The following is a 26,319-nucleotide window of genomic DNA, read 5'->3' as shown; positions in this document are numbered from 1 at the left end:
CTCACAATCAGAAGAATAATGAAAACGAAAGCGGTCGGCAGTGAGACGATTCGTAAAGAACAACGAAACGAAATGGCCGAAGAATAGAGACATGCTATGGCATAGCATAGTGTACAGCACATCATGAACACATCTCACCGATGTTCTTTTTGACACAGGAAAGCACCCAACAAACACCCCATATCAGTCCCTTCTGCCACCCCTAGCCGTGAGGACAGCGAGAGGAGATAATAAGTATGGTATACGACATAGCATAGCATATCATGCCATGAACCTTTATTCCCTATCCTCATGTTCCTACCTGGCAGGATAGAGACATCCTCGTGTTCCAGGAACATCTATATAAGTCCTTGTTCCAGGCACAGCCAGGAGGAAACTAGGGGACGAAAAAGAAAGAGAAGAAGAAGGGAGTAGAACAAACTCTGAGGGTAGAATAGGTATCTGAGTATGAAAGAGTCGAGATGGTTATGTATTCTTTGCATCTACTGCCTGCATAGGACGAAAACGAAAGCATGTCTTGTCTTTTCGTCTGGCTGCAACAAATATTCAAATGGAAGAAAAGCAAAGAGAAATGTACAAAAGTATAAATAATCGATTAATAAAAGAAAACCAATATGCTACTGGAACAAAAGAACCAGAGAGAAATCCTGACACTCCTCCTGCGTCCTCGTTCCAATCCCGGTCCCCATCCGTCCGTCAGTCAGCCAGTCGTCCGTCGTCTGAGTTTCCGCCATTGGTTTTTTGTGTCCTTCCTTCCCAACCGCCACGCCCGCCGCCGCCGTCGTTGAAACCGGGAGCAAAATCCATGCAAAATCCAAATGCAATATGTGACTAAGACATTCGGAGAAGTAAACGCCATAATACATGTATGTGTGTGAGTTGCAAAGCGCGCCCTGCCCCGTTCATTGTATGCTCTACATTAGCCGTGGGCCCTTTAAGCCTTGGCCAGCCACTTGAGCACCTCCTCCTTCTCTTCCACGGGGAGCATGCTGAGGACTTGGGCGACGCCCTTGAGACCACCATCCTTGTTGCTGCGCATGAGAGCAGCGACATCGTAAGCGATCGAGTCAGACTTGATGGCTTCGATCTTGGAGTGAATGTCCTTGCGGTTCTCCTCGTACCACACAGCGACGCTCATGTCATCAGTGCTGAACTTGGGGACGCCAGACCACGCCTCGAGGGTCTTGAGGCTGGTGGTGCGAGACTGCAGGTCCTTGGAGGATGCCTGAGCCATACGCTTGAGGACGTACTCCTCGTTCAAACGACGGCGCAGACGCCAGTAGAAGAAACGGCGAGCGTTTTGCCATTGCAGAGGCATGCGGATCGTGTCCTTGGCTTGCATACGGCCGGCACGATCGTGCAAGTCTGCGTACTGCAGCGAGATCTGCATGTACACAGGCAACAAAAGGTGCTCGCGCTCGTTCATCTTGTCCTTGACCTCTGCCAGTTCCTCGGCACTCAACGACTTGTCGGAGATCTTGGCCTTGAGTTCACCGTAGGTTGGGTCAAGACGAGCCATGACTTCGAGTTGCTTCTCCCTGCGGAACTTGATGCCGACAATACCTTCAGGCTCGAGGACACCACCACGGGCCTCCTCGTCTGCGTACATCTCCATCATCTGAGGGTTGATGGTAGGATCGACGACGACCTAGATTCCAATTAGCATTCATGAAGAACAGGAAAAGGGAAAAGAAAAGACTTACCCATGAACCACCACGAAGCTCTCCGAAGGGAGGAATGTAAACAAAGACCGGTTGTTCAAACTTGGTCAGAGCATCGACAATGTACGATCCGTACTTGAGGACTTCGTTGTACATATCCCTCTGACCTCCCGAGAAACCTCTCCAGTTGGCGAGAATGACGAGAGGCAGCTGTTCACCATTGTTGAAATCTTGGATGGCTTGAGCAGTCTTGTAAGCAGAGTTGGGGTACCAGACACCTCCAGCCTCGTTGGTGACTTGCTCAATGGAGTCAGGGTTAGCAGGATCGGCAGGCGTGATGTTCTCAACAGAGCGAGTCTCGACGGCAATGACACCGACGGGGATACCGCCAAGACGAGCGCGTCCGACAACGACAGTACGAGCCCAGCCGCCAAGAGCCTCCTCGAAGGAGTTCTTGTCGAACAGACCAGACTCAAAACCGTCACCCTCGTCCTTACCGGCAATCAGCCATCTGACATCGTAAGGCTGCTTCTGAGGTGGGACATAAGTAATGTCACGATCCCAGTTGTCAGCAGAAGGAGAGATCGGAACAGGGTTACCCTTCTTGTCGGGGACGAACGACATCCACTTGACAATCTTGGAAACACCGGCAAAGTCATCGATAGCAGTCATGTGGGAAACACCGTTCTTGTACATGATCTGGGTGCCACCGAGCTGCAAGTTGGAGGTGTAGACCTCACGACCAAGCAGCTTGTTGATGGCAGGAGCACCAGTAAGGATAATAGGCTGGCCCTCGACCTGAATAGCACGCTGTCCAAGACGGACAAGGTAAGCACCAATACCAACGGAACGGCAAGTGACAAGAGTAATGGTGAAAATGTCCTCGTAGGCACGAGCAGTCTCACCAGCGATGAGACCAGATCCCTTGAGACACTCGACACCAAGACCGTCCTCGGCACCAATAATGGTAGTGATGACATGTCTGGTCTCGCCATCGACCTCGACCGTTTTGGTGATCACGTTCTTAAGCTCACCATCCTCGAAACGAGCCTTCTTCTCGGGAGTAAGGTAAAGGTACTCGAAGCCGGCCTCGGGGCGAGCGACGTCTCTCCATGCAACGGAGAAGTGAGGAATAAGCTCATCAGCCATGCCGATGCGTGCACCAGAGTTGGCAGAAAGGTAGATTCTGGGGATGCCCAATTGTCTTGCCAATTGAGAGCACTTGTGGAAGAACTTGTCTTCCAGGGGACCGAAAGAACCAATCTTGAAGGTGATGTCGTTTGCAACAATGATGAAACGTCTGCCGCGGGGATACTCGGGGGTCTTAGCGGTGATGATCCATCCTACCATACCAATAGTGTTGGTTCCAGGGTCACGGTTGACCTCAGCAAGGTTGTCAGAATCATCAAGAACAAGCTCGTTGTACTCGATGCAGTCGCCCTGAGAAGGTTGCTTGTCCTTGAGGTGAGGGTGCTGTGTGACGACCTGGTTCCAGCTGTTCTCAATGGCTTGTCTGAAGAGCTCGGGGAAGTCATAAACGTATTGAGTGCCCATGATGTGAGCCTTGTAACGCTTGGGCTGGAGAGCCCCCTTGGTGGTGTAGGGCGCGGACACGGGACGCAAGTGCATCGAGCCGATCTTGGTGGTGCCACCGATGCTCTGGAAGACCCACTCGCCTTTCTCAGTCTTGTGCTCGGCGTAGAGCTCAACCTGGATGATGTAGCCAGAGGTGTTATTGATGATGACGCGGAGAGGGTAAGGCTCGCCAGTGGCGGGGTTGGTGCAGATGATGCGGACCTCGACGGTGGTGACACGGAGACGCCATGCGCGACGACCGAATCTGTCGAGGAAACCTCCAAGAGCCTCCTGGACTTCGGCTGGCTCCAACGGGAAGATGGCAGAGAAGTTGATGAAGATGTGGTTGAGATCAGAGTTGTTGTTACCAATGATCTCAAGTGCATCCATGATATCAGTCATCAACCTGTCGGCCTCGGAGATCATGTACTCGACAGTAGAGATGTCCTCTCTGAGACGACCAGGTCTGACGACAGCGCGGGTGAAGTAGCGCTTGTCGTTCTCGGCTCCCTTTCCAACAGCCTCGTAGATGTGGATGTTGCGGTTCTCGGTGAACACGGGCTTGATGTTGAACTTGGAGAGACGGCCAAGCTCGAGCTGGAAGGCAAGAGCAGGCTCGATGTGACGAATACTGGTGTCTTCCTCGTAGTTGGGTCCACGGAAAGTGTAGTAGCCAGGGTAAGTACCATCCTTGTGACCGCAGATGAATGTCAGACGACGGATACGGCGAGCGAGGAGCTCCTCCTTGTACTCGGCAACGATCGGGTTGATACGGCTGAGAATCTCAAAGTCGTTGGTGCTCTCAGCGTCCTTTATGGCGACGTTGCAGACACCGCTGAGCTCGTCGGTGCTGTCGAGCTTGGGTGCAACAGGCTTGCGTGACTTGGACAGATCGGCCATGAGACCAGATCCGGAGCTCGAAGTGCGCTGCTTGCCACCGTGGCCACCTGCAAGCTTGAAGACTTCAAGAGCCTTGCTGAGGTACTCCTCAACCTCGTCAATGTATTGCACGGGAATGACTGCACCCTTGCGAGTGGGCTCAGACTCGGTGCGGCTGGCGAGGTAGCTCATGTCACTAATAGAGTGAACACGGCCAAAGTTTCCAGCCGGCGTGCCAGGGGTGGAAGGGTGAGACGACTCGATAGGCAGACCGAACTCGGACTGACCAACCTTGCGCAATGCAAAGTCCCATGCTAGCACATAAGGAACATCGTGGTCAGTGATATATTCAATGTGCTTCAGTTGGTAGGCACGGTAAGCGCGGCGAGTGTAGACTTCCAAAGCAGCCAATGCCACATACGGGTCCGAGTGGACAAAGAAAGCCGGCAGCACGTCGAAGACGGTATACTTGGAATCGACAACCTCCTTGATGATGTCGAAGTTGGGCTCACGGTGATCCCAACCAGCCTCTCCGTATCGCGACTCGAGGACGGAAGAGCGGAGGATGTGCTCCATCTGGGAAGTACGCTCCTCAAGAGAAGGCATGGCGCACTGAATGAGGACTTCGCGTGCCTTGAGGGAGACCTTGGCTGTCGGTCTAGACTCGAGCTCGGCAAGCTGGCGCAGTGACGAGCGCAGGTACTTGGCGACGTTGCCGACACCAGGCTTGTTTGGTCGGTAGGCATCAATGATGGAGGTGATGAGATTGTTCTTGGCACTGACTCTTGTGTGGGAGAGGACAGTGTGCACAACAGACATTAGATCGGTCTTGTTCTGGTCACGAAGAGCGAGTACGACCTCTTCGTCGCGGCTTGATCTGGTGGCGAAGAGAGACTCGACATCACAGTATCTCTTGAAGATCTCCGCCATGACGGCGAACTCGTGTGCCTTGAGGCCGTCAACGTACTTGTTCATGACGTCGAGCAAAGGAGCGAGACCGGCGCGGAGAATGTCGACGTCGCTGGCCTCGACGCTCTCGTCGAGGAACTTTGCGAAGGCCTTCTGGAGCTGCTTGGCAGGGAACTCAGAGCCACGAGCGTGAGCGCGCTCGACGATCTGCTCGAACTGAGTGTCGAGCTTCTGAGGCATACGAGCGTGGAGAGCAGAAGCCTGAGCATTCCATTCGCCGTAAGGAAGCTCCGGGTTGCGGAGGACCTCGATGAGCTCCTTCAGGGTCTGCTGCATGATGACCTGGTTATCGAAACCTTGGAGGATATCCAGGATGATGGCGTAGAGGAAGGTGAATCTTTGAGGGGGCTTGTTGCCAAGGACCGTAGGAGGACCAAAGGCAGGAAGCTGGCCAAGGAATGGCTGAGCAGACTTGACTCTCGACGGGTCGTCAAGAGCGAGTATACCAAGAATGTCACCAGCCTCGAGGGTAGCACCGGGCTGCTTGATCAAGTTGACAAGACCATCCTCCTGAGCGATCAGAGGCATGTACATCTTCATGACCTCGACCTCGGCGAAAGCCTGGCCCTTCTTGACATGGGCACCGTTCTCAACAGTGAACTTGACCAGCTTACCGGGAGATGGAGTCCTCAGCTGAGTGGGATCGTTCTCCTGCTCGAGCAAGCAGGTCTTGCTGTCCACACTGAGACGTCTGGCACCGACCTCTTCCTTCCAGTAAACGTTGTGACTGCGACCGCTGAGCAGGACAAGCAGACCACCGTCGGAAAGAGGGCGCACCCCGACGGAACACTTGGAACCGTTGATGAAGAGGGTGTAGGTGTCGACACCTGAACGGGTCGCGGTGAACTTGTATCGCGAGCCCTCGTAGATGAAGTCGACGGGGAACACGGTCTTGAGGACATCCTTGGAGGGAACCTGACCCTTCTCCAGACTGGTGCGGTACTCGGTCGTGCAGAGATCGCTGGCAATGTGGGCCTCGGTGACAGCACCGCAGATGACAGCAATCATCGGATCAGGACGCTCGGCGGTGAGCTTCTTGGAGATAAGCTCATCCAACCAGCCGGTAGTGATGGTGTTGTCCTCGAAGGCTGGCGTCTCGAGCAGCTTGATGAGGTATTCCACGGTCGTGCGGAAGTCACCACGAATGCTCAGCTCTTTCAGTGCGACGACCATCTGCTTGCGCGATGCCTGTCTGTTCTCGCCGTATGCGAAAATGTGACCGAATTGGGAGTCGGAGAAGCTGTGGATGGAGGAAGCGGCACCGACGGAGAAGTAACCCCAGACGTTGGCGCTGGACCTGAAGTTCAGCTCGGAGATGTTACCGCCAGAGGGCTTGAAACCCTCGCCGGGATCTTCAGAGGTGATACGACAGGCAGTGGTGTGGCCCTTGGGCTGAGGTCTGCGCTGGTTCAAGCTGCTGGCCTCGGTGGAGAAATCGAAGTCGATCTCAGTCGAAGTGTGGGGATCAACACCGTAGAGCAGGCGGATGTCGCGAACGCGGTGTAGAGGCAGACCCATAGCGATCTGAAGTTGTGCGGCGGGCAGGTTGACACCGGAGACCATCTCGGTGGTGGGATGCTCGACCTGGAGACGAGGGTTCAACTCGAGGAAGTAGAACTTGTCGTCGGCGTGAGAGTAGAGGTACTCGACAGTTCCGGCAGAGACGTAACCGACGAGACGACCGAGAGAGACGGCAGCCTTCTCCATTGCCTGGAAAGTAGTGGAATTGGCAATGGTGACGGGCGCTTCTTCGATAATCTTCTGGTGTCGTCGCTGCACGGAACAATCACGACCGAAGAGAGAGATGTTGTTGCCGTACTGGTCAGCGAGAAGCTGGACCTCGAGATGGCGAGCGTTGCCGGCAAGCTTCATGATGAAGATTGGCGAGCCAGGAATCTCGCTGGCGGCCGCCTTGTACATGGCGAAGAATTCTTCTTCGTTGTCCACCTTACGGATACCTTTACCACCACCACCTTCGGATGCCTTGACCATGACCGGGAAGCCAATCTTCTTCGCGGCCTCGAGGCCCTCCTCTGGTGATGTGACGCAACCTTTGAGATAGACATCGTCCGCAACCGTGACGATACCGTCAGATCCAATTTCGACCTCTTCGACACCTGTTCCTGACCATGGAATACAGGGTACTCGAGCGTGTTGGGCGACAATCGTTGACGAGATCTTGTCTCCAAGTGATCTCATGGCAGATCCAGGAGGACCAATGAAGACGATTCTGTTCGGTGATGCGGCGAGGGACTCGGGGAGCTTTGGGTTCTCTGAGGCGTGACCCCTGGAGATGGTGTAAGCCGAGGATGTAGATCATCTGGGATAGATGATTTTTTTTTTCTTGGAGGTTACTCACCAGCCTGCCCACACTGCGTGGACACCCATACGTTCAGCTACATCCACAATGAGCTCAACGTTGGCATAGTTGTTATTGTTTGTGCCGCCGGGGACCTGCACAAGTTGCTGTCAGACAAATTTCTTGTAGTTGGGTAGCCCGTTTGTTGCAGGACAAAAAATATCTGGTCGAGCCGGCCGAGGCTGCAGTTGCAGCATCTCGCGACTTCCTCGAAGGAAACGCTTACCTCGACGTATTGGTCTGCCATTCGAATGTAGTCTGCATTGGCAGCCAAGTCCTCCGGTGTGGCCATGACGGTGAATTGAATGGCGCGCTCGTCGCCGAAGGTCTCGTACGCCCATCGTCGGACGGATCTGATCTCTTTGACTGCAGCGATACCGTTGTTTGCAATAAGAACCTAGAGGGAGAGGTCGCATTAGCCATCCTGGAGCTTCCTGGAGCTTCCGCAAAGCTTTTTTCCTCTGAGCTCGAGTCCGCAACTCACATTTGTGATGACCGTGTGACCGTCATTTGCGGTCACAAAATCCTTGACCTTGGAGGGAGGAGCCTGGCTAAGCTCGTTACCCCCAATGAAATGGGGAGCAAGATTGTATTTTGCCGCATAAGAAGAGGCGTGTCCGTTCATGTTTCCATTGACCTTTGGCGCTCCGCCTACTGCGTCCGCCATGGTTGTAGGAAGACCCATCTAAGGGTTGTGCTGGGTCAAAGAATGACCCGAAATGCGGAGGAGCGAGCTGAGACGCTTTACTTCTTGCCGGTGCCGATGACCGCGCTAGATGGGGAACGTCGGGAAACCTAATGGTATTTTCCACACGACGGTATGGCCAGCTGTCTGAAATGGTCAAGTCCGATCGGCTCAATTCTTGCTAATGGAAATTGCAAGAATCTTTAGGATTATCTATGTAGTAATAGCGTCGAATAATATGGTGACAGCCCGCCCGATTCACTCAGGTCGGATCATAAATTTTGTTCGGTCGTGGATCGCACCTCGGTGGCCGAAGCTTAGATGAATCTCTAACAGGAAATGCGAAATGCTCTAGGGTAGGGGTCTAGCGACGTTGGGCGAAGACGACGAAAGACGGTGACCGTGACGGGGAATAGACGCAATATAGCTGCACAAAGCAAAGCAGCAAGCGAGAGAGTAAGGATACTACAAGACAACGACGATGATGAGGATGATGATGATGGCTAGAAACAGAACCTCATTCAACGATCCCAGCTTGCTGAGGGGGACCCGCGTACATATGTTGCCCACAAAAATGGGCCGACCCAGCAGCATTATTCAATCTTCCTCACTGCTGTCGGAGCTATGGGGTGCCAGTTGAGATGCGCCAATCCCAATCATTCCGAGCGCTAGCGCCGACTGATGACTTGTCCGACACTCACCATGACCTTCTCTGCCCTCTGCCGACCGAGATGACAAGAGCAGCCCCTCCCGCGCTTTCCTCGTCCAAAGAGGTTCGGAGGTTGGTACAACTGCTGTTCGTTGGTGCATCGTTGAGCATTTAAGCCTTGCGGAGGAGCTGCAGTTCCCACAAAGCTATGGGGACAACGCCAGAGCTGACCTGCAACTCCTACCAATGAGCTTTCGCTATTGAATTTCTGCTGACTGTCCTGCATGGGTAGTATGACATGCTAATGAACCAGGCCGGGAATCCTTTGATTGCACAACAATCTCAGCTTTCAGGACTCGGTGACTTTTTATTTCAGAGCGTTTCATATAGCAGTGAAGTCCACTTTCTGCACCAGCACAACAACCAGCAAAGAACGACTCCACAGTAGTTCAAGCCTTCGGAACATTGATAATCTTGTCTGTTTGGAATGCAGAAAACTATATCGGCTATCCGACAGTAGTGCGCGGGTTCAGTAATTTTAGCAACAAGCTTGCATGTCTCAGGGCGCAGGAACAGCTGCACGCCTACTCTTTCTGGCAAACGTCTATGGTTCTGTAGGGATCCCGAGAGCGCATTTGGCACACACACTCTCTTACTCACACACACACACCCTTCCGTTCATTTTTGGCCCATGTATAGATGGTTTAGCTGACCGAGCGTTCGGACTTTTGATTCTGGTCGAGTCCTAAACACGGCTCTCCACGAAGATTTCCGGACGAGGCCGAACGTCTCCGACCCTTGACACGGCATTGTGAGCTGTGCGGCGCGGCGGTTCGAGGGTGGACCGTGGATATGGCGGCTCATGATAAAATACACTACTTGTACATCTTTGGGCCCGCAAGAGCCATTATTTTGTCGCAGAGCGGTAAATCCTGTACGGTAGCCATTGACTTTAGCTATCTGTCGATCAGTGAGACAATGATGTTGTAGACAATAATAAAGGATTCGAGTGTTCTGCGAGGTAAGGTGGAGAGCTACCTGTACAGCTACAGTACAGTGCAAGCTTGTCCCATGGCCACGGGATGTACTCAATCTAATCGGCCTTGGCTGAGGTAAATGATCCTCGGCTGAACCTCAACTCGTCCGATAAGGCAGGGCATATACCCAATCGAACTCAGCAAAGCACCCCATATGGCAGTCACGGTTGAGCCACTCACTACATTCTGGGAGGTGTTCGATGTGAGAGTTTGTCTGATTCGTCTGAGTATGTGGAAGAAGAAAAAGGAAAGAAAAGGGGAAAAAAAGGGTATCGGTACGCTATGCGGCTATGGACTAGGTGCAAAGCGTGACACTCGTCCTGCACGTTCGTCAAGGAAAGATTGCTCTGCTTTGATTGTTGCAGTAGTAGGAAACCGGGGGATGCATGGGAAAGATTCAACCGAAAACAAATAAGAAAGGCGAGTCAGATAAGAAGCAACTTCGCCGATACGCCTCGCTTGCAGAAAGATGGGCCCCTCTCCCCCCAACATATAGCTGAATCAAAACGTCTCGCCAACGTCACTTAATTTACGTGGTGTCTCGTTAGGTGGAGGCGGCAGGCTATCTTCATGATACTGTTGACCAGCAACACTCGGTCGGCGACCGTAGACGCTGCTGCCGAACCCACCGCTCTGTCGTTTCAAACTTGAAGGAGTCGGGATTGCAGACCTGTCCACGGTTGGTCTTCGTGCTATCGTAGGCGTGATGTTTGGGGCGTCGTCGACGTCGTGGGCGTCGGAGATACTCGTCGAGGCTCTGTGGCCTCTCTTTGGAATGGTTGCATAGCTACCCGCCAGCGAAGAACGTGGTCGCGCTGGAACAAATGGCTGCTGTGAAGAGGAGTGATAGCCTAGCGCACTCGGCGCTCGGGCGCCGGAGGCACTAGATGCGACTGAGGTGGTAGATCTACTCGGGGGTCGGCCATATGAGTTGGCAGTGCTGTGGCTGGTATTGCTTGCTCGACTGCTGGGACGGCTATTGGGTGTGGCTGATCGATCGGCGGCTGCTCCCTGTGAGCCGCTGGCCGATGGACGATTTATATGGGCGTGAGAAGACCTGCCGGCAGACATGCTTTCCTCTAGCTTTGCCGAAGAGCTTGTGCTGCTGCTCATCCGCTTCCGCGTGCCACTGCGCATGGTGATACTACTGGCTACCGAACCTCCACTTCTTGCTCCCAGCCGCGGCGATGCTCTGTTGGAAAGTCTAGGCGAGGCTCTCGGGGTTGTGTTGTTCGGCGGCGGAAGCTTGGAGCGGACGGAATGTACTCTCTCCTCAATCTTCTGCATCCTGCCGATGAGACCTTTGATCTGGTATAAGGAGCTCGATCTCGGCAGGCCTTCTTGAGGCAGAGCAATAGGCCTCGAGGGCGGTGGCATTCTGATGACACTCGCAGTGGACGATGCAAACGACGGCTCCCGTGCGTGGCGCGGCCTTGTGGCTCCGGTCGGACCAGGTCTCGGTGTTGCTCCAGCGTCTTGTATGAGGGATGATCGTCTGAATGGCCCGGGCGTCTTTGCCAGGCCCGTCGGATTCGCTGAAGCGTCAGAAAGGGGTGGAGATGGCGGTGTTGGCGCCCCCGAGGCAGTAGACGTCTCTGACTTTGGCGGAGGGGGTGTCGACATTGTAGGAGATGAAGTAGTGGTGCGTGAGATTTCTGACGTCGGCGACCGGGGAAGTATGTTGTCTGATGTGAGGTAGATTGGTTTCCTGGTGTGGAGATGCTCGATCGTCGCCTCTGCGGTTCGCAACTTTTCTTGAGTGATGTCTGCCTCGACACGGAGGTCTGAAAGATCGTCTCGCAGTCTTTGAGTCTCGATGCGCAATTGCTCTCGTTCTTGCTCGCCTGCCCTTATCTCTTCTTCCAGCATGACGCCTCGCTCAATCGACACATTGTACTTGGATTCCAGGTCTTCGAGCGAAGAAGTCGTGTTACGAGCCTGGCGCTCATAGTCGTCGTTGGCGACTTCAATGTCTCGCAATTGAAGGTGAAGGCTGCGGTTGGCGTCTCTCAGAGTGGTGATTTCTTTCTGCAGAGTGGTTTGGGCATTGTTGGCTTCTGCCTTTGCCTGCTTGTGCTTGGCCTGGTTGAAGCAAGAAAAAGAAAACAAGTCAATTTCGTGCGATCAGACGGTCGAAAAGGGAAAACAAAACGCACCTTCCACTCTTCGACTTCAAAGCCCAAACCTTCAACCTTCTCCTTGAGCTTCCGCTCCCTCTTCTCCGAAGCCTCGACGTCCTTCTCCAATTCCGCCTCTAGTTCCTTGCTGCTAGCCTGGAACTCCTGCAGTTCTAATTCCAGTTGTTCATATTGAGCTTTGTAGTAGGCCAGTTCTTCCTCGACACTGCCGCCATGTCGGAAGGGGGACGAGGGCACACTGTCCATGGCAAATGTCTGTGTTCGTAGCGTCGTAGTATTCTGATCAACGGGGCGATCACTGGTTCATCTTTCTCTTGTTTGCGCAAAGATGTCGTGAGTGGGAGCCGGGAAATGGGCCAGGAAGATGGGATGTTCACCGGTGAGGCTACCGTGGCGAAGTGAGTGTTCCCCTTGGCAGGCAGGAAAGAAAACAAAAGAAAATGCGATGTTTCAGTCTGATCACTTGACCGAGTGGGGGAAAGTCCAGGAGCGATTGGTGGTCCACAGTCGTCACGATTCGATACCTTACCTTTTGATAGCGTGTGGACAGTGACGGAGCGACAATACTGGTGTTCAGTGTTTATGATGTACACACCAAGAGAAGGGCCCCCAGTCGACGCCCGCGCTCGGACCGTCGATGCAACCTAAAGACTGAAACACTTTATTTCGAGATTTTGAGATTGAATCACCGCGAGAGCATGTCTGGGGCATCGTTTCTATTGTGATTTATTCTTTTGTGTCTGCACATGAAAATGTGCAAAGATCCATGTGCATTACCACATCTGCGAGTGCTGTATGCGCCGCTCGCATTGAGGTAGAGGCGGACCAACAACCCCGCGGGAATCGGATCGGGTATCAATGGATGGGCTTCGGCTGCGTATCTTATCGAGCGTCGCTGATCGGCATGGTGGGAAGAATATGACAAGCGGATTGAAGCAGCTGCTTACAGCAATTGCAGTACAAGACATGAAAAATTCTACAATTTGCTTTTGTAGCCTTTATAGGTGCACACATGACCAATCCGTATAGTGAGTCCCCTTTTGTCGTGAAGCATCCGAACGCCAGTGCCATGCTTTGCTCAAACGATGCGCCAGTAGCCAGTAGCCAGTAATCCATCGTGGCCCCCGCTCTCCGTAAACTCCGATCAAAAACAAAAACCCGTCTATCGCATGAGATCGCCCAGGTTTTTCTTGAAGCGCTCGCACTTTGCTCTCAGTGTCTTGACACTGTCGATGAAGAGCTCGTCGCTGTCGCACTGGCCGCTGCTTTCCACACTGAAGATAAAGTGATCCCGCACTCTGCCCAGCTGAACCTTGTCCTTGAATTCGGCATGTCTCAGACACTCGCGTGAGACGGTGTCCTTCATGGGATCATCCACGACCGCCTTCTTCTGGCCGGTTGCCTCGTCGTCTACGAGCTTGATGACACCTCTGGGGAAACAGCGGGCGAGCTTCTTTGCGTCAGCGCCGAGTATGGGCTCCTTGATGTTTATCGAAGGTAGCAGGCGGTAAGAGGCAGTAGCGACGGGAGAGAATTTGGTGTGGTCGGCACCGATGCCCTTGATGCAGTGGCATTGCACGTGAATCTCTTGACCAGGGCGCAACTTGGCAATGAGGATATCAGGGTTCACGGGTCGGATGTCGTTAGGGGGGCTGAAGTACTGGGCTTGGTTGCCCTGCGGGTGGAAGACGAATTGGTGCGCATAGACGGAGCTGTTCACGTATAGCTTGTTCGGATCCTTCTCTCCCTCTTTTGCCAGCTTCTTGCCCTCCGGCCTCCAGTCGCACTTGACGTTGAGTTCGAGAACGAGGGTGTTGGAGTCGTTGGGAATGGTGAGAGCGGGGTCGATGACCTCGCCTGACTGCTGGAAGATGTGCTGGGCGGCAGGGTCGTCCTTTGGCGGTCCCTTCTTGTACCAGGTCATGGCGCGCAGACCTTCCTTGGAGCCAGTGAAGGGGATGAGACCCAGACGATGGCACAAGACTTCGTCCTGGATGATGGAAGTGTTGTTGTAGACAAAGACGTCCTCGATGGCGATGGTGGGGAGTTCGGCGAGGAGAATGCGGCGGAAGGCATTGGCGAGGGAAGCGTCCACGCCGACGAGCGAGAAGACCGAGTCGAACTGGTCATTCTTGTGGAAGTCGACCTCGAGCTTTTGCTTGAAGCGCTCGACGTCCCATGAGTTGTCTTCGTTCGGGTAGTGGCCAGGGAAGTCTGTCGATGCTACGTTGGTCACGGTTTCCTCATTGACGCCGACGAGCTGGTAGGTCGCATCGTGTCAGTGTTCGGAACTCTAGCGTGGTGAAGGAGAAGAGGAAGAAGAAGAAGACGGGTGACTCGAGAAGGAGTGGATTGGATTTCAAGAGGAATTGAAACATACCCTTCGTCGTGAAGCATCTGCCGCACTGGGCGCTGACTTTGATTGCGACATGGATCAATGTGTGGGTGTGAGTGAGTGATGTGCAATGAGTGGTGATGAACGATGAATTAATTGTATAATTATCATTTTTCTGATCGCTGCCAGCGTCGAGCAAAAAGATGGAGAAGGTGCCGGATGGTCTGTGCACGTTCCTTCCTGCACTCTGCGCCAATTGCACCAATCACTTCAGCGTCAAAGTCCATGACGCCGAGAGAAGCAACTCTGTCTGTCTATTTGTCTGTATACCATACCATAATTGTACACCGCTGCTCCACCCTGTCACTGTAGTCGGCGGTCCAATTCCGACTCTTTTGTTAATCTCACCTTCTTGTCCCTCGCCGGCAAGACTGCCATCCACACAAACACACAATGGCTGCCTCCTTCAACCGCCTGGCAGCTCACGCCTCCAAGAGGTTGTGTCTTCGCCCCTCGCCTGTGCGCGCCACCAACAACAACCTGCGCAACCTCTCTCGTCCTCTGTCGACCTCCTCATCACGACACTTCGCTGCTCCCATTGAGAACCCCAACGCCACTCGCCTGATCCCCGTCGATGCCAACTTTGGCCACCCTGTCGAGTCCGAGGCTTCGTCTTCCAGCCCCGCCAACGTCGACGAGACCGACCCCAACGAGCGCAAGATCAGACATTACACCGTCAACTTCGGTCCCCAGCATCCCGCCGCCCACGGTGTGTTGCGTCTGATTCTCGAGCTCAATGGCGAGGAAATCATCCGTGCCGACCCGCACGTCGGTCTGCTTCACCGCGGAACCGAGAAGTTGATTGAATACAAGACCTACCTTCAGGCACTGCCTTACTTTGATCGTCTGGACTACGTTTCCATGATGACCAACGAGCAGGTCTTCTCGCTCGCCGTCGAGAAGCTGTTGAACATCGAGGTGCCAGAGCGCGCCAAGTGGATCAGGACCATGTTCGGAGAGATCACCAGAATCCTTAACCATCTCATGTCCATCCTGTCCCATGCCATGGACGTTGGCGCTCTGACTCCTTTCTTGTGGGGTTTCGAGGAGCGTGAGAAGCTCATGGTATGCACATGACCTTCGTACATGACAACGTCACAATTTACTGACCAAGCGCAGGAGTTCTACGAGCGTGTTTCTGGCGCACGTCTTCACGCTGCATACGTCCGCCCCGGCGGCGTTTCGCAGGATCTTCCTCTCGGTCTCCTTGACGACATCTACCAGTGGGCCACCCAGTTCGGTGACCGCATCGACGAGACCGAGGAGCTTCTGACCGACAACCGTATCTGGAAGGGCAGAACCAAGGGAGTCGGTGTTGTTTCCGCAGCCGATGCACTCAACTACTCGTTCACCGGTGTCATGCTCCGTGGCTCGGGCGTGCCGTGGGACGTGCGCAAGTCGCAGCCATACGACGCCTACGACCAAGTCGAGTTCGACGTGCCCGTCGGCCAGAACGGCGACTGCTACGACCGCTACCTCTGCCGCATGGAGGAGTTCAGACAGTCGCTGCGCATCATCCACCAATGCCTGAACAAGATCACGCCCGGCCCCATCAAGGTCGAGGACTACAAGATCGCCCCTCCGCCGCGCGCCGCCATGAAGGAGAATATGGAGGCTCTGATCCACCACTTCCTGCTCTACAGCAAGGGCTACCAGGTCCCTCCCGGCGAGACGTACACGGCCATCGAGGCGCCCAAGGGCGAGATGGGTGTTTTTGTTGTCAGTGACGGCAGCGAGAGACCCTACAGGTGCAAGATCCGCGCTCCCGGTTTCGCTCACTTGGGATGCTTCGACCAGATCTCGAGAGGTCACTTGCTCGCTGACGCTGTGGCTATCATCGGTACCATGGATTTGGTGTTCGGTGAGGTCGACAGGTAGAGTGGGGTGTCTTTTTTCCTAAATATGTAAAAAGAAAAGAAAAAGGAAACAAGAATGAAGTTCAGACTGGTCGACGAGATGGGAGAATATGGAGTGGAAGAGAGAGCAGTGTATATCTGTCGCATGTGTGTGTGTGTGTGTGTTTCAGCAGAAATGAAAGTTGCATATTTTATTATTATCATTGCTTCTTGCTCTCTTTTTAGCATTTGTATATACCGGACGAAGTTTTCCCATATTCCCTCTGTCTCTCTCCTTTGTTTTTTGTTTGTCCAAGAAAGAGGGAATAAGCGGGACTGATGAAATGGGCTTTCTGAGCTCTTCAGTATACGCTCAGCGCCAGTGTCAGTGTCAGGTCGAGTCAGTGTGCTGCTGCTACTACCAGCCGGTAAAGTCATCCATTTCCTCGGCTTCCATGATGTCGCGGTCTTTTTCTTGTTCTGTTCGGTCTCGGTCAGCAACAATGATGATGATGATGATATTGAAAATGATGATTTGCGAGTAATAGCTCTCGAAAAGAAAGGGGGAAAAAAGAAAAGGAAAAAAACAAACCTTTGGCGCAAGTCTCCTCTTCGTCCCACGGATACCCATACTCAGGATCAAAGACATAATCCGGCTCAGACAGCATCTCCAATCTATCCTCCAGCTCCCTGCGCGGCACATGATATCCTCGGCCTCGGCCGCCAGCAGCCCCACACATCCACTCGACGCCCAGCGCGTCCTCTATCTTCCGCAACTCCTCGTCGTATTTCCTCAGCAACTCGTCTGTGATCTCGTGTGTGGGAAGAATGGCGTACTGCGCGCCCTCGATCAAGCGTGTCTTGACGCGCGCGCGGACTCGCGCAAAGGGAATGCCCGTGACGCGCAGCATTTCCCATGCTTTTTCGAGGTCACCAGCGTAGGTCATTTGCTCGACGAACCAGTAGTCGCCTCTGTGCTTGGTGGTCATGTTCTCGTTCGGATCCGGGATGTTGAGGCGTCGAGGGAAGATTCGCTCTCGGCAGGCGAGCCACAGCTGCCACTCGTGCCAGAGGTCGTCGACGGCTCTGCAGCGCGACAGGGCGGTCAGCCAGCCGTGCAGGAACTGCCAGTCGGCGCGCTGCAGGAAGACACCGAGGTGGTGCGCGTCTTGGGGCGGCGTGTCTTTGAAGCCGAGCAGGACTTGAAGAAGCTCGTCGCGCTTCCAGCGCCCGTTGCGGATCTCGCCTAGGCCTCGAGTACCGATGCTGAATTTGGCGATGGTGGCGCGGAACACGACGCGGCTCATCTTGGTGCCGGAGGTCTTGTACTCTCTCAGGTAGCACTTCATGCCTTGGAGACTGCGTGAGCGCGCGGCGAACTTGAGGCCGAGTTTCAGGATCTCCTCGGGCACGGGCAGGGAGGCGTACTTGAGCCGGCGGTAGATGACGTTGATGGTCTTGAGTATGTCTTCGTCGGAGACGTTGTTGCGCGCGCGGTAGACGGCTCGTCGCAGCGACTCTTGCATGCTGGGCACGTACTGGGCTGTTTCTCTCCGCTGCATGGCGACGGCTATCACGCGTAGGATGTCGTTGGGGAGCTGGCTTCGGAGCAGTTGCTGGCGAAGGACGCGGCGGTACGCTCTGGCGCCTAGGTTGTCTTCGAGGATCGCTTTCCGGAAGACGGCATGTGGTAAGGGGTCGCCGCTCAGAGGGAAGGTGGGCCCTTCGGGCGGTGTCAATGGGGTCGGGATACGCGGTAGGTCCAACGTCGCCTGCTCATCTTGGGGGGCTGAGCGGTCGGGTTCATGCTGTACAGGGTGCAGATCCGGGAGCAGGACTTCTCGCATCAAGGCAATGGGCGAGTCCAGATCTGGCTTTGGAAGAGACAAGACTGGGTGATCTTGACTACCGATCACGTGCTTTGCACCTTCCGCAGAAGTGACACACTGAATGCTGTCCATCAGGTCATCATCTTGACCTATGGCAGGTCGAGCCTGTGCATGGATTCTTCTTCTGGTTCTTGCGTGGAATGATCTATGATGTGGCAGCAAGTCGCTGGTGAGCAGACAAAGCAGTCTGGATGGCGCCTTAGCAGCCATGATCTGTGTGGGCTACCAGTGACCATTGAGACTGTGACTCCCACAGAGCATTGTACCTGGTTGCTGCTGAACGATGAAATCAATGCATGACAAGAGTGGTCACAAGTCAGGCCATCGATTAGTTATAGTAGGATTGAATGTATAAAGTTGAGATACAAAGTGTATAAGATAGCTGATTAGAAGATTGATTTAGATGGCGACCGCCAAGCTTAAACTCCGTTTAACCCCATCACAAAGTCCAAAGTAGACGCCCAATTGTGACGCCCAGATTGATATTTTTCTTTTCTCTCTCTTTGTCTTCAGCCAATATAATCGCAATCATGTCTTCTGCTCCAGCTGCTGGCCTAGAGCCGGCTCACACTTTCACGCCGAACAGAGGATACGACATTGCCGCCGCCAAGGATGCGCAGTCCGAAGGCGGCGTCAGACTGCCCGACGAGGGGCACGAGGGCCACGAGGAGGGGCAAGCAGATCAAGGCGGATACGACGAAGAGGAATACTACGACGACCTCTTCGACAGCGACGACGGAATCTCCGACTCGGAGATGACCTCGTCCAACCCCAGCGACTACACCAAAGCCTACAACCGACAGAAACGACTCAACGACTCTTCGCTCGCGTCGACGGAAAAGCCAAAGACGAATCCCGCCGGTCACAAACTAAACACGAGAGCGGCCGTCGACGACCAGATCAAGAATCTTTCTACCCATGCCTCGAAGCTGCGGCTCAATGATCTCGAGGCGGGTTTCGGTGCAAAGGGCGACAAGGGTGGCGACAAGGACAAGAGCGACCGCGCCACCAGCGAGCAGGTCTTGGATCCCAGGACTCGCATGATTTTGTTACAGATGCTGAACAGAGACATTGTCTCCGAGATCAACGGTGTCTTGTCGACAGGAAAGGAAGCAAACGTCTATCACGCTGTGTCGAGTCCGCCCGAAGGTCAAGAGGATGGTCCCCCGGTGAACAGAGCGATCAAGGTGTACAAGACACGCATCCTGGTCTTCAAGGACCGCGACAAGTATGTTACCGGAGAGTATCGCTTCCGCTCGGGCTACAGCAAGAGCAACAACCGCGAGATGGTCAAGGTGTGGGCAGAGAAAGAGTACCGGAACCTGCGAAGACTACACACCTCGGGCATCCCCTGTCCCGAACCCATCTACCTGCGTCAACACGTCCTGGTCATGGACTTTCTGGGCAACAAAAGGGGCTACCCAGCACCGCGACTACGAGACGTCAACTTCGACATGTCCGAAGACGAAGTCGTCCAGAAATGGCGCGAGCTGTACGTCCAACTCCTCGGCTACATGCGCGTCATGTACCAGACCTGCAGGCTCGTCCACGCCGATCTGAGCGAGTACAACCTGCTCTACCACAAGAACAAGCTGTTCGTCATCGACGTGAGCCAGAGCGTCGAGCACGACCACCCGCGCTCGCTCGAGTTCCTGCGCATGGACATCAAGAACGTATCCGACTTCTTCGTGCGCAAGGGCGTCGACTGCCTGCCCGAGCGCGCCATCTTCGGCTTCATCACCTCGCCTCAGGGCGGCGTCCAAGTCGCAGACATGGAGGCCCAGCTCGCGAAGCTGTACGACTCCCGAGGCGCGCGCGACGACGAAGAAGCTGACGACGCCGTCTTCCGCGAACAGTATATCCCGCAGAACCTCGACCAGGTCTACGATATCGAGCGCGACGCCGAGCGCGTCAATAGAGGCGAGGGCGGCGACCTCATCTACAAGGCGCTGTTGGCCAGCAAGGCGCCAGGCGCAGCGGTAGAGACAAATGAGCGAGACGACGACGGCGCGGACTCAGACGCAGACGGCGCTTCCGAGGACGACGACGACGACGACTCGGCAAGTCAAGAAGGAGACGAAGACGGCGAGTGGGAAGAGCGCTCGAGCTCGAAACCACGCGGCAAGCGCTTCGAGGACAAGGACGCCAAGAAGGAGCACAAGCAGAAGATCAAGGAGGAGAAGCGAGAAAAGAGAAAGGAGAAGATGCCCAAGCACTTGAAGAAGAAGTTGATCAGCACTTCCGGGCGAGGCAAGAAGTGATATAGACTCGAAAAACAAAAAAAGGAAGAAAAAAAGGGAGGAAAAAGATGGCCCGTTCTTGCTGCTGCATCTCAGCGAATGCTTACATGTCTATACTCTTCCTCTGCTATATATCGACGAAGCCTCTATATATTGACGAAACACAAAAAGCCCATCCCATCTATTGACGAAGACCCACATATAGACCAAACCCCCATACAAACCCCAAGAAGAACAGAAACCCACATCCGTGCAAAACATCACCAGTGTCACTCCACATGTTCGACGGGACTCTAACTCCAAAGACCCCATTTCTTCTGTACTCCAAACCCAGACGATACATTTGACAGCGACGTACCAAAAGGCTTGTAGAGTCGGCCATAGATTTACGATTGTTTGATAGAAAATCATAGGTAGTCACATAGGTAGATATGGCGGGCGACCCTGTCCCTCTTCTCTCTGAGCCTTGCCTTGCCCTGCCCCGACTTTTCGATCTGATGGGCCCGGCTTCTCACGGTTCTTGTCCTCGAGGTCCTTCTTGTTCGTCTTGCTCTTCGTTGTCAGAGAATGGATCGAACCCTCTTGAGACATAGATGGAAAAAGCAAAGGATGGCAGGACGGAATGATATATTCTTTTTTCTTTCTTTGGTTCTGGAGTAGGAGTCTCCGCAGTGAAGTTCAAGAGGAGGCGAAGGCGTGAAATGAGCACAGGATGTGACGGCAACGGCTTATATGATATGAGGTGGTATGATACATGAGCAAAGCAACCAAGAACCTGTCTTTGTGCCTTTCGCCCACTGTTTTCGATCACGGTCTGTCTGTGCCCTTCCCTCGTCTTTCTCTCTTTCCCCCCTTTCTCTCTCTCAGAGTCTCTCTCTCAGAGAAATGAAATGCGACAAACACAAGACTACACGAACGAAGAAAGTGATACACAATGCGGGACGAAACGAATGAAGAAAAAAGGAGTTGTGGGCTCATCTGCTCGCTCGCTCGCTCGCTTTATTTGCTTGCTTTATTTGCTTATTTGCGGTTTCCTGACTGCCTGCTTGCTCTGTCTAAGCTCACCGGCTACCAGTCTGCATTGCCCTGCCTGCCTTTGTGCAGGCTACAGACGCTAGAAGACGCAGTGAGAAAAAAAGGGAAAAAGGGAAGATCAAAAGATGAACCAAGGAAACCAAGATATTCCCATGTCATAAAAAGTGGTAATAAATGAAGAAAGAAGAAGAAAAAAAGAAGAAGAAAAAAGCTCCCCTAGTCAAAATGCCAATAGAAGGAGAAAATCCAGAAAACAAAAATGCTTTTCTTTTCCTTTTTCATCGTCCATACTGAGAACTCAGACTCGCAAAAGCGTCCGGACTCTGTCGACCACTGCCTAGACCGACAAAAGCCATGCTGTCACGACTCGAGTGGTTGTATATGTTCTGTGCAGGCGCTTGACTACTCTGCTGTGCAGTCTGTACTGCTGCTGCTGCGTTGCCCGACATGAAAGGGTTCATGCTGCCGGTTGTGGGCATGGTGACACTCCGGCCAGGAGTGTTCGCCGCTGCGAGAGCTTGTTGAGCCTGCTGCGGCGGCATGGCTGTCTCCTCGGGTAGAGCCTGCAGAGAGCGAGCTGGTGCTAGTTGCGGGTAACTGTATAGCTGCAGTATCGACTGCTTGTCGTGGCGACTTTGCAGATATTGCGGTTGTTGCTGCACCTGTTGTTGTTGTACTTGCTGCTGCTGCTGCTGCTGGAAAGGTTGTTGTTGCAGTTGTTGCTGCGGTTGCGGTTGCTGCATCTGCTGAGGGGGCTGCTGGGATGATTGATACGGATTGTTGAACGACTGAGTCGGCTGAGGTAAGGGCTGAGTCTGCGGTCGCTGTGGTTGCTGGATAGTATTCTGACCCTGGAACGGATTACTTGCGCCATTCAACATGTAACTCGATGGTGGTTGCATCTGGCCATTGGGCTGGTATTGAGCTTGTGATTGGAATTGTGGTGGTGGTTGTTGTTGCTGCTGCTGAATTGGCTGGGATGAGAAAAAGTCTGCCTGACCCGAGCCTTGGTAAGAAGGAGTCTGTGCTTGAGGAGTCTGTACCTGTGGTTGATTCAACCAGGGGTTTTGAGGAAGAGCCGGCTGCTGGAAGAAAGGGTTTGATTGAGTGTGCGTAAAGGTCTGAGATTTGGTGGCGCGTAGGAAAGGGTTTGATGTGTGTTGAGGCTGCAAGGGCTGAGCAGTGTGCTGTGGCTGTAATGGCTGGGGATATTGATATTGAGGTTGCTGCTGTGGATGCTGAGGGGCTTGCATCTGAGCTTGTTGAGTCGGTGCCATGAAGGGGTTATATGGGTTCTGGGCCTGCTGAGGAGGCGGTGTGTTCGCGTAATGCTGTGGCTGAGAAGATATCTGCATGCCTGCGAATGAATCCTGCAGCGTCTGCTGCGGCGGAAGTTGAGGATGAGCTGGCAAGAAAGGGTTGTATGACTGCTGTTGTTGCTGCAACTGAGGAAGCGGCATGGTGGCAGCGCGTCTCTGAGGCTGCGTCTCATTGTCCAGAGCAGCAAAAGGATCCACGGGGTCTTTGGGAGGCGCCTTTGGAGGGATTTCTGATGCGCGCACGCGGTCGACGTTCAGCCCATTGAGTGCGCCGCTCGATGCGGAGACGGGGGTGATATTCCTTGACCCAGGCCTGTTGCCTCCTCCAAGCCGCACGAGGCCTTCGACCGTCGCCGAGAGGTTTCCATTCATCTCTTTCAATACGAAAGCGTTCTGCTCGGCGTCGTGGAAGCCCATCTCCCGCAGCGAGCTCATCTTGGCCTTGAAGGCATCGTCATGCATATTCCCGATGGTCGAACCGAAGACTCTGGACTGCTTGTTTGTCCTCGGAGGCGACTCTCGACCGTCGGAGCCACTGTACGCAGGAGACATGGGAGGCGTGTACTTGTCCATGCGCGGGCGTGTAAATGTGGCCGAGGCGGAGCGCAAAGCAAGTCCGAACTTCTTGCCAGGCTTCGGGGGCAGAGGCGGTGGCTGGTCTTCGGCGGAGCTCGTGCTCGCGTTGCCGGTGTGGTTCGCGGCACCTCTTCTGGCGCTGGTCGTTGCGAACTCCAGTGTCTCGTATTTCCGACGGATGAATCTCTCCATGGCTCCTCCCACCTCGTCGGCGTCGAAGGGAATGTCCGGCTTGACGTTTTGCGGGTTGTACTTCAGGTTCGATACCACATTTCCAACCTTCTTCATGTTCTGTCCGTCTTGGTTAGTGTCGCTGTCGTAGCATACCAAAAGCCATGGGAAGTGCTACTGACGTCGACCTGATCACTACTCCAGCTGTCCATGCTCAGAGACTTGACCTTTGAGATGTGTGTGCCCATCTTCCGGTGTAGCGCAGCACAAGTCATGCATAGGAAGATGCCCAGCTGCAAGGAGAACCATGTCAGTTTCGGTGTTATAAATCACATTGAACGACATCGCAGGAGTCTCGGATGTTCCGCAGTAGACAGACGGGGTTCGCAATATACTCACACTCCAGCTGGCCCAACCTGCGATTGAACGTTAGCATAGCGACAAGCACCACATCTAGTCGCGTGCTGGTTGCTCAGCGTACCTGGATTCTTCGTAGCACAATCGGCACATTTGTCGTTTCCAGGAACAGTGCGCAGCAGCTCCTGAAGCACCTTCTCATTGCGAGCCTGCTGCCTTTTGCTCATCAGGCCCGCCATGACTGGACGATGGCTCGACGCCGTCAATTCGTGGTGGACGATACGTCGGCAGTATAGGGGCGGCGCGCGCGGTTTCCAAAGTCAAGCGGGAGAAGCAGTCGTGAAGCGCAGTGGGATCTACACAGAAACAGTATATGTATCGCAGATTATCATAGCCGAGGGGTATCAACAAAGAAAAGCATGGCAGCGAGGGAGACACTTGGATGTCGGGATTTAATGTTAAGGTAGCGAGGAATAATGGAAAGAGTGCGGGTGCGGGAGAGTGATCAGTGGGTGGTGAGGTGCCGACGTCAGCGGGCTGGGAGAGAGGGAGTGGATGTTCACGCTAGATCAAACATGAACAGATCAATCAATCTGGTTCCAGGAAGCACTTGTACAGTATCACAGTAGCGGAGCCGAAGAGACACAGAGGATAGGAGCAGGAGCAGGAGCAGGAGCATTGTAAGGACAGGTATACCATTGGGCTGCAAGTGCCATGCCATGCCGTGTATGCTACCTTATGGTATTTGATGTACATGCGGTCAACGGCGATCTCATCCCTTGTTTATATATGGAATAACTTTGTAAGAGTAGGTTAATTACCTTATTTTGTGCGGCGTCATTGGCATCTCAGACAATCCGCGATCCAACCGTCGCCCGTCGCCCGTAGCGGTGCCGTCCACCGGGGCCTTTACTGTATTGTACAGTCCGTGGACCTGGCCTTGCCTTGGGCTATTCTGCCCCAGAAACAAGAATAGAGTGTGGAAAAGGCATGCTGTAGCTTTGTATATGAGAAAGAAACTGACTAATGCAGGTCCTCGAAAGGTGCTCGGTTCTAGCAGAGACGAGAGTCATGTCAGATCGGCCAAAAGTTTCTCCACACACCGGCCGCTTCCGCCGCCGACTGCGACGGGAAGTTCAGATGTTCAATTGTTGCAGTTGAGTTGAATCGAGGCAATAATTTAATTATTTCTCTAACATAATAATCACACCCCGAACACACGACAAATGCTCCTACAACGATTATCGCGCTCCTCGGGAGCAGCAGCAGCAGCAGCAGCAGCAGCAGCAGCCTGCAGATCTGCTTCTTCCCCCGCCGCCTCAATCCTGCCCCGAGCGACAATCGCATCATCATTACGGCAACGAAGAGAACGAAGAGAACTACATCAAGTACAGCAACTCTCATACGAAAAGGAGTTTGTCGAGCACGGCGTGCCTGGTCTGCTCAGTCGCGATGGATTCGACATCTCCTGGACCAAGTACCAGGCGTTGATGATGGAGAAGCTCAACGAGATCACCGCCGGTATGTGATTTACCACAGCAAAAAGAATAGTCGAGTCGAGTCGCTGACACAAGTTGCAACAGGCTTCGATGCCGAACATGCGACGACCAAGCAACTGGTGCTCCAATATGCCCGCAATCCTGCGACCGCCGCTCTCTTCAACCACGCCAGCATGGCTCACAACAACGAATTCTTCTTCAACGCCCTGTCACCAGCCCCGACCGCCCTCGAGCGCTACAGCGGCCTGCAGAAATCCCTCATCAGCGCATTCGGCTCCATCGAAACCCTGCGACAGACGATGCTGCACACAGCGGACAGCATGTTCGGCCCGGGCTTCGTCTGGCTCGTCTACACCAAGGACGGCAACTGGAGGATCCTGAACACCTATCTCGCCGGCACTCCCTATGCCGAAGCAGGCTACAGACAGCAAGACCGCGACATGAACACCGTCGCCAACACGGCGGGCGCCTTCGGCGTCTCGTCCGCAGCCGGCAAGAAACAAGCCGCTCTCCCCCCCGGCGCTGTCTCTGTCGTTCCCGTTCTGTGCGTCAACACCTGGGAGCACGTCTATCTCGCTGATTTCGGAGTCGATGGCAAGCAAGAGTACCTGCAAAGGTGGTGGGATGCCATCAATTGGTACTCGGTCAACAACCTGACTCCGGACTCGATGAAGGACCAGACCCTCGGCAAGTTTGTGTCATAGATAAGAGACAACGATTGAGGACGTCAAGAACACAGGCCGATTCTCTAGCATTGTACATGTATGAACAGGGAAGATGAAATGAAAGTGCGTGGTAGAGTGGAAGGGAAGAGCTAGCCCTGTACAACATCTAAATCCAGCAACCAAAACAAAAGACTGTCAAAAACTTCATAAATTTACTTGACCCTTGGAAGGAAAAGGGTCCTGTCATGATTGGGGGTGCAGCAGTAGTACTATTGTGAGACTTCTATCTGCCTTTTCTGTAATGAAAATCAAGAACGTTGTGAAATGTCACCAGAATTGATGGTCTGCTCACTCAGTGTGGTATAATCTTAGAATGGAAGGAGCCA

At 53.8% G+C, this 26,319-nt stretch overlaps 8 protein-coding genes across 9 annotated transcripts; 3 read left to right on the top strand and 5 right to left on the bottom strand.

Moving 5' to 3' along the window:
• Nucleotides 1-934: 934 nt before the first annotated feature.
• Nucleotides 935-8,128, bottom strand: AAFC00_007039 (uncharacterized protein; the record flags this gene model as incomplete). 2 transcript variants are annotated; one of them, XM_069347090.1, is made up of 5 exons in its annotated part: nt 935-1,648; nt 1,704-7,371; nt 7,444-7,538; nt 7,670-7,840; nt 7,928-8,128. In XM_069347090.1, 5 exons carry the CDS (start codon nt 8,126-8,128, stop codon nt 935-937), a joined length of 6,849 nt encoding a protein of 2,282 aa, XP_069199960.1. The 2 variants fall into 2 exon arrangements, with proteins under 2 accessions (XP_069199960.1, XP_069199961.1); XM_069347089.1 differs by having other exon boundaries at nt 7,928-8,110.
• Nucleotides 8,129-10,315: 2,187 nt separating this feature from the next.
• Nucleotides 10,316-12,198, bottom strand: AAFC00_007038 (uncharacterized protein; the record flags this gene model as incomplete). The annotated part of the gene is made up of 2 exons (XM_069347088.1): nt 10,316-11,896; nt 11,971-12,198. 2 exons carry the CDS (start codon nt 12,196-12,198, stop codon nt 10,316-10,318), a joined length of 1,809 nt encoding a protein of 602 aa, XP_069199959.1.
• A 916-nt stretch (nt 12,199-13,114) lies between these two features.
• Nucleotides 13,115-14,383, bottom strand: AAFC00_007037 (uncharacterized protein; the record flags this gene model as incomplete). The annotated part of the gene is made up of 2 exons (XM_069347087.1): nt 13,115-14,212; nt 14,333-14,383. 2 exons carry the CDS (start codon nt 14,381-14,383, stop codon nt 13,115-13,117), a joined length of 1,149 nt encoding a protein of 382 aa, XP_069199958.1.
• A 357-nt stretch (nt 14,384-14,740) lies between these two features.
• Nucleotides 14,741-16,225, top strand: AAFC00_007036 (uncharacterized protein; the record flags this gene model as incomplete). Its single annotated transcript, XM_069347086.1, has 2 exons — nt 14,741-15,412; nt 15,467-16,225. The coding sequence occupies 2 exons, from the start codon at nt 14,741-14,743 to the stop codon at nt 16,223-16,225; spliced, it is 1,431 nt and encodes a 476-aa protein (XP_069199957.1).
• Nucleotides 16,226-16,600: 375 nt separating this feature from the next.
• On the bottom strand, nt 16,601-18,281 carry AAFC00_007035 (uncharacterized protein; the record flags this gene model as incomplete). The annotated part of the gene is made up of 2 exons (XM_069347085.1): nt 16,601-16,662; nt 16,775-18,281. The coding sequence occupies 2 exons, from the start codon at nt 18,279-18,281 to the stop codon at nt 16,601-16,603; spliced, it is 1,569 nt and encodes a 522-aa protein (XP_069199956.1).
• A 320-nt stretch (nt 18,282-18,601) lies between these two features.
• Nucleotides 18,602-20,332, top strand: AAFC00_007034 (uncharacterized protein; the record flags this gene model as incomplete). The annotated part of the gene is made up of 1 exon (XM_069347083.1): nt 18,602-20,332. The coding sequence occupies one exon, from the start codon at nt 18,602-18,604 to the stop codon at nt 20,330-20,332; it is 1,731 nt and encodes a 576-aa protein (XP_069199955.1).
• Nucleotides 20,333-21,624: 1,292 nt separating this feature from the next.
• Nucleotides 21,625-24,008, bottom strand: AAFC00_007033 (uncharacterized protein; the record flags this gene model as incomplete). The annotated part of the gene is made up of 4 exons (XM_069347082.1): nt 21,625-23,532; nt 23,595-23,705; nt 23,812-23,828; nt 23,894-24,008. 4 exons carry the CDS (start codon nt 24,006-24,008, stop codon nt 21,625-21,627), a joined length of 2,151 nt encoding a protein of 716 aa, XP_069199954.1.
• Nucleotides 24,009-24,995: 987 nt separating this feature from the next.
• Nucleotides 24,996-25,972, top strand: AAFC00_007032 (mitochondrial 37S ribosomal protein mS42; the record flags this gene model as incomplete). Its single annotated transcript, XM_069347081.1, has 2 exons — nt 24,996-25,290; nt 25,353-25,972. 2 exons carry the CDS (start codon nt 24,996-24,998, stop codon nt 25,970-25,972), a joined length of 915 nt encoding a protein of 304 aa, XP_069199953.1.
• Between the last annotated feature and the right edge of the window lie 347 nt (nt 25,973-26,319).

Source organism: Neodothiora populina (assembly GCF_041146345.1).
Source record: "Neodothiora populina strain CPC 39397 chromosome Unknown canker_contig_8, whole genome shotgun sequence".
NCBI lineage: Eukaryota > Fungi > Ascomycota > Dothideomycetes > Dothideales > Dothioraceae > Neodothiora > Neodothiora populina.
The sequence above is the reverse complement of the archived record's forward strand: the minus strand, read 5'-3'. Positions and strand labels throughout refer to the sequence as shown.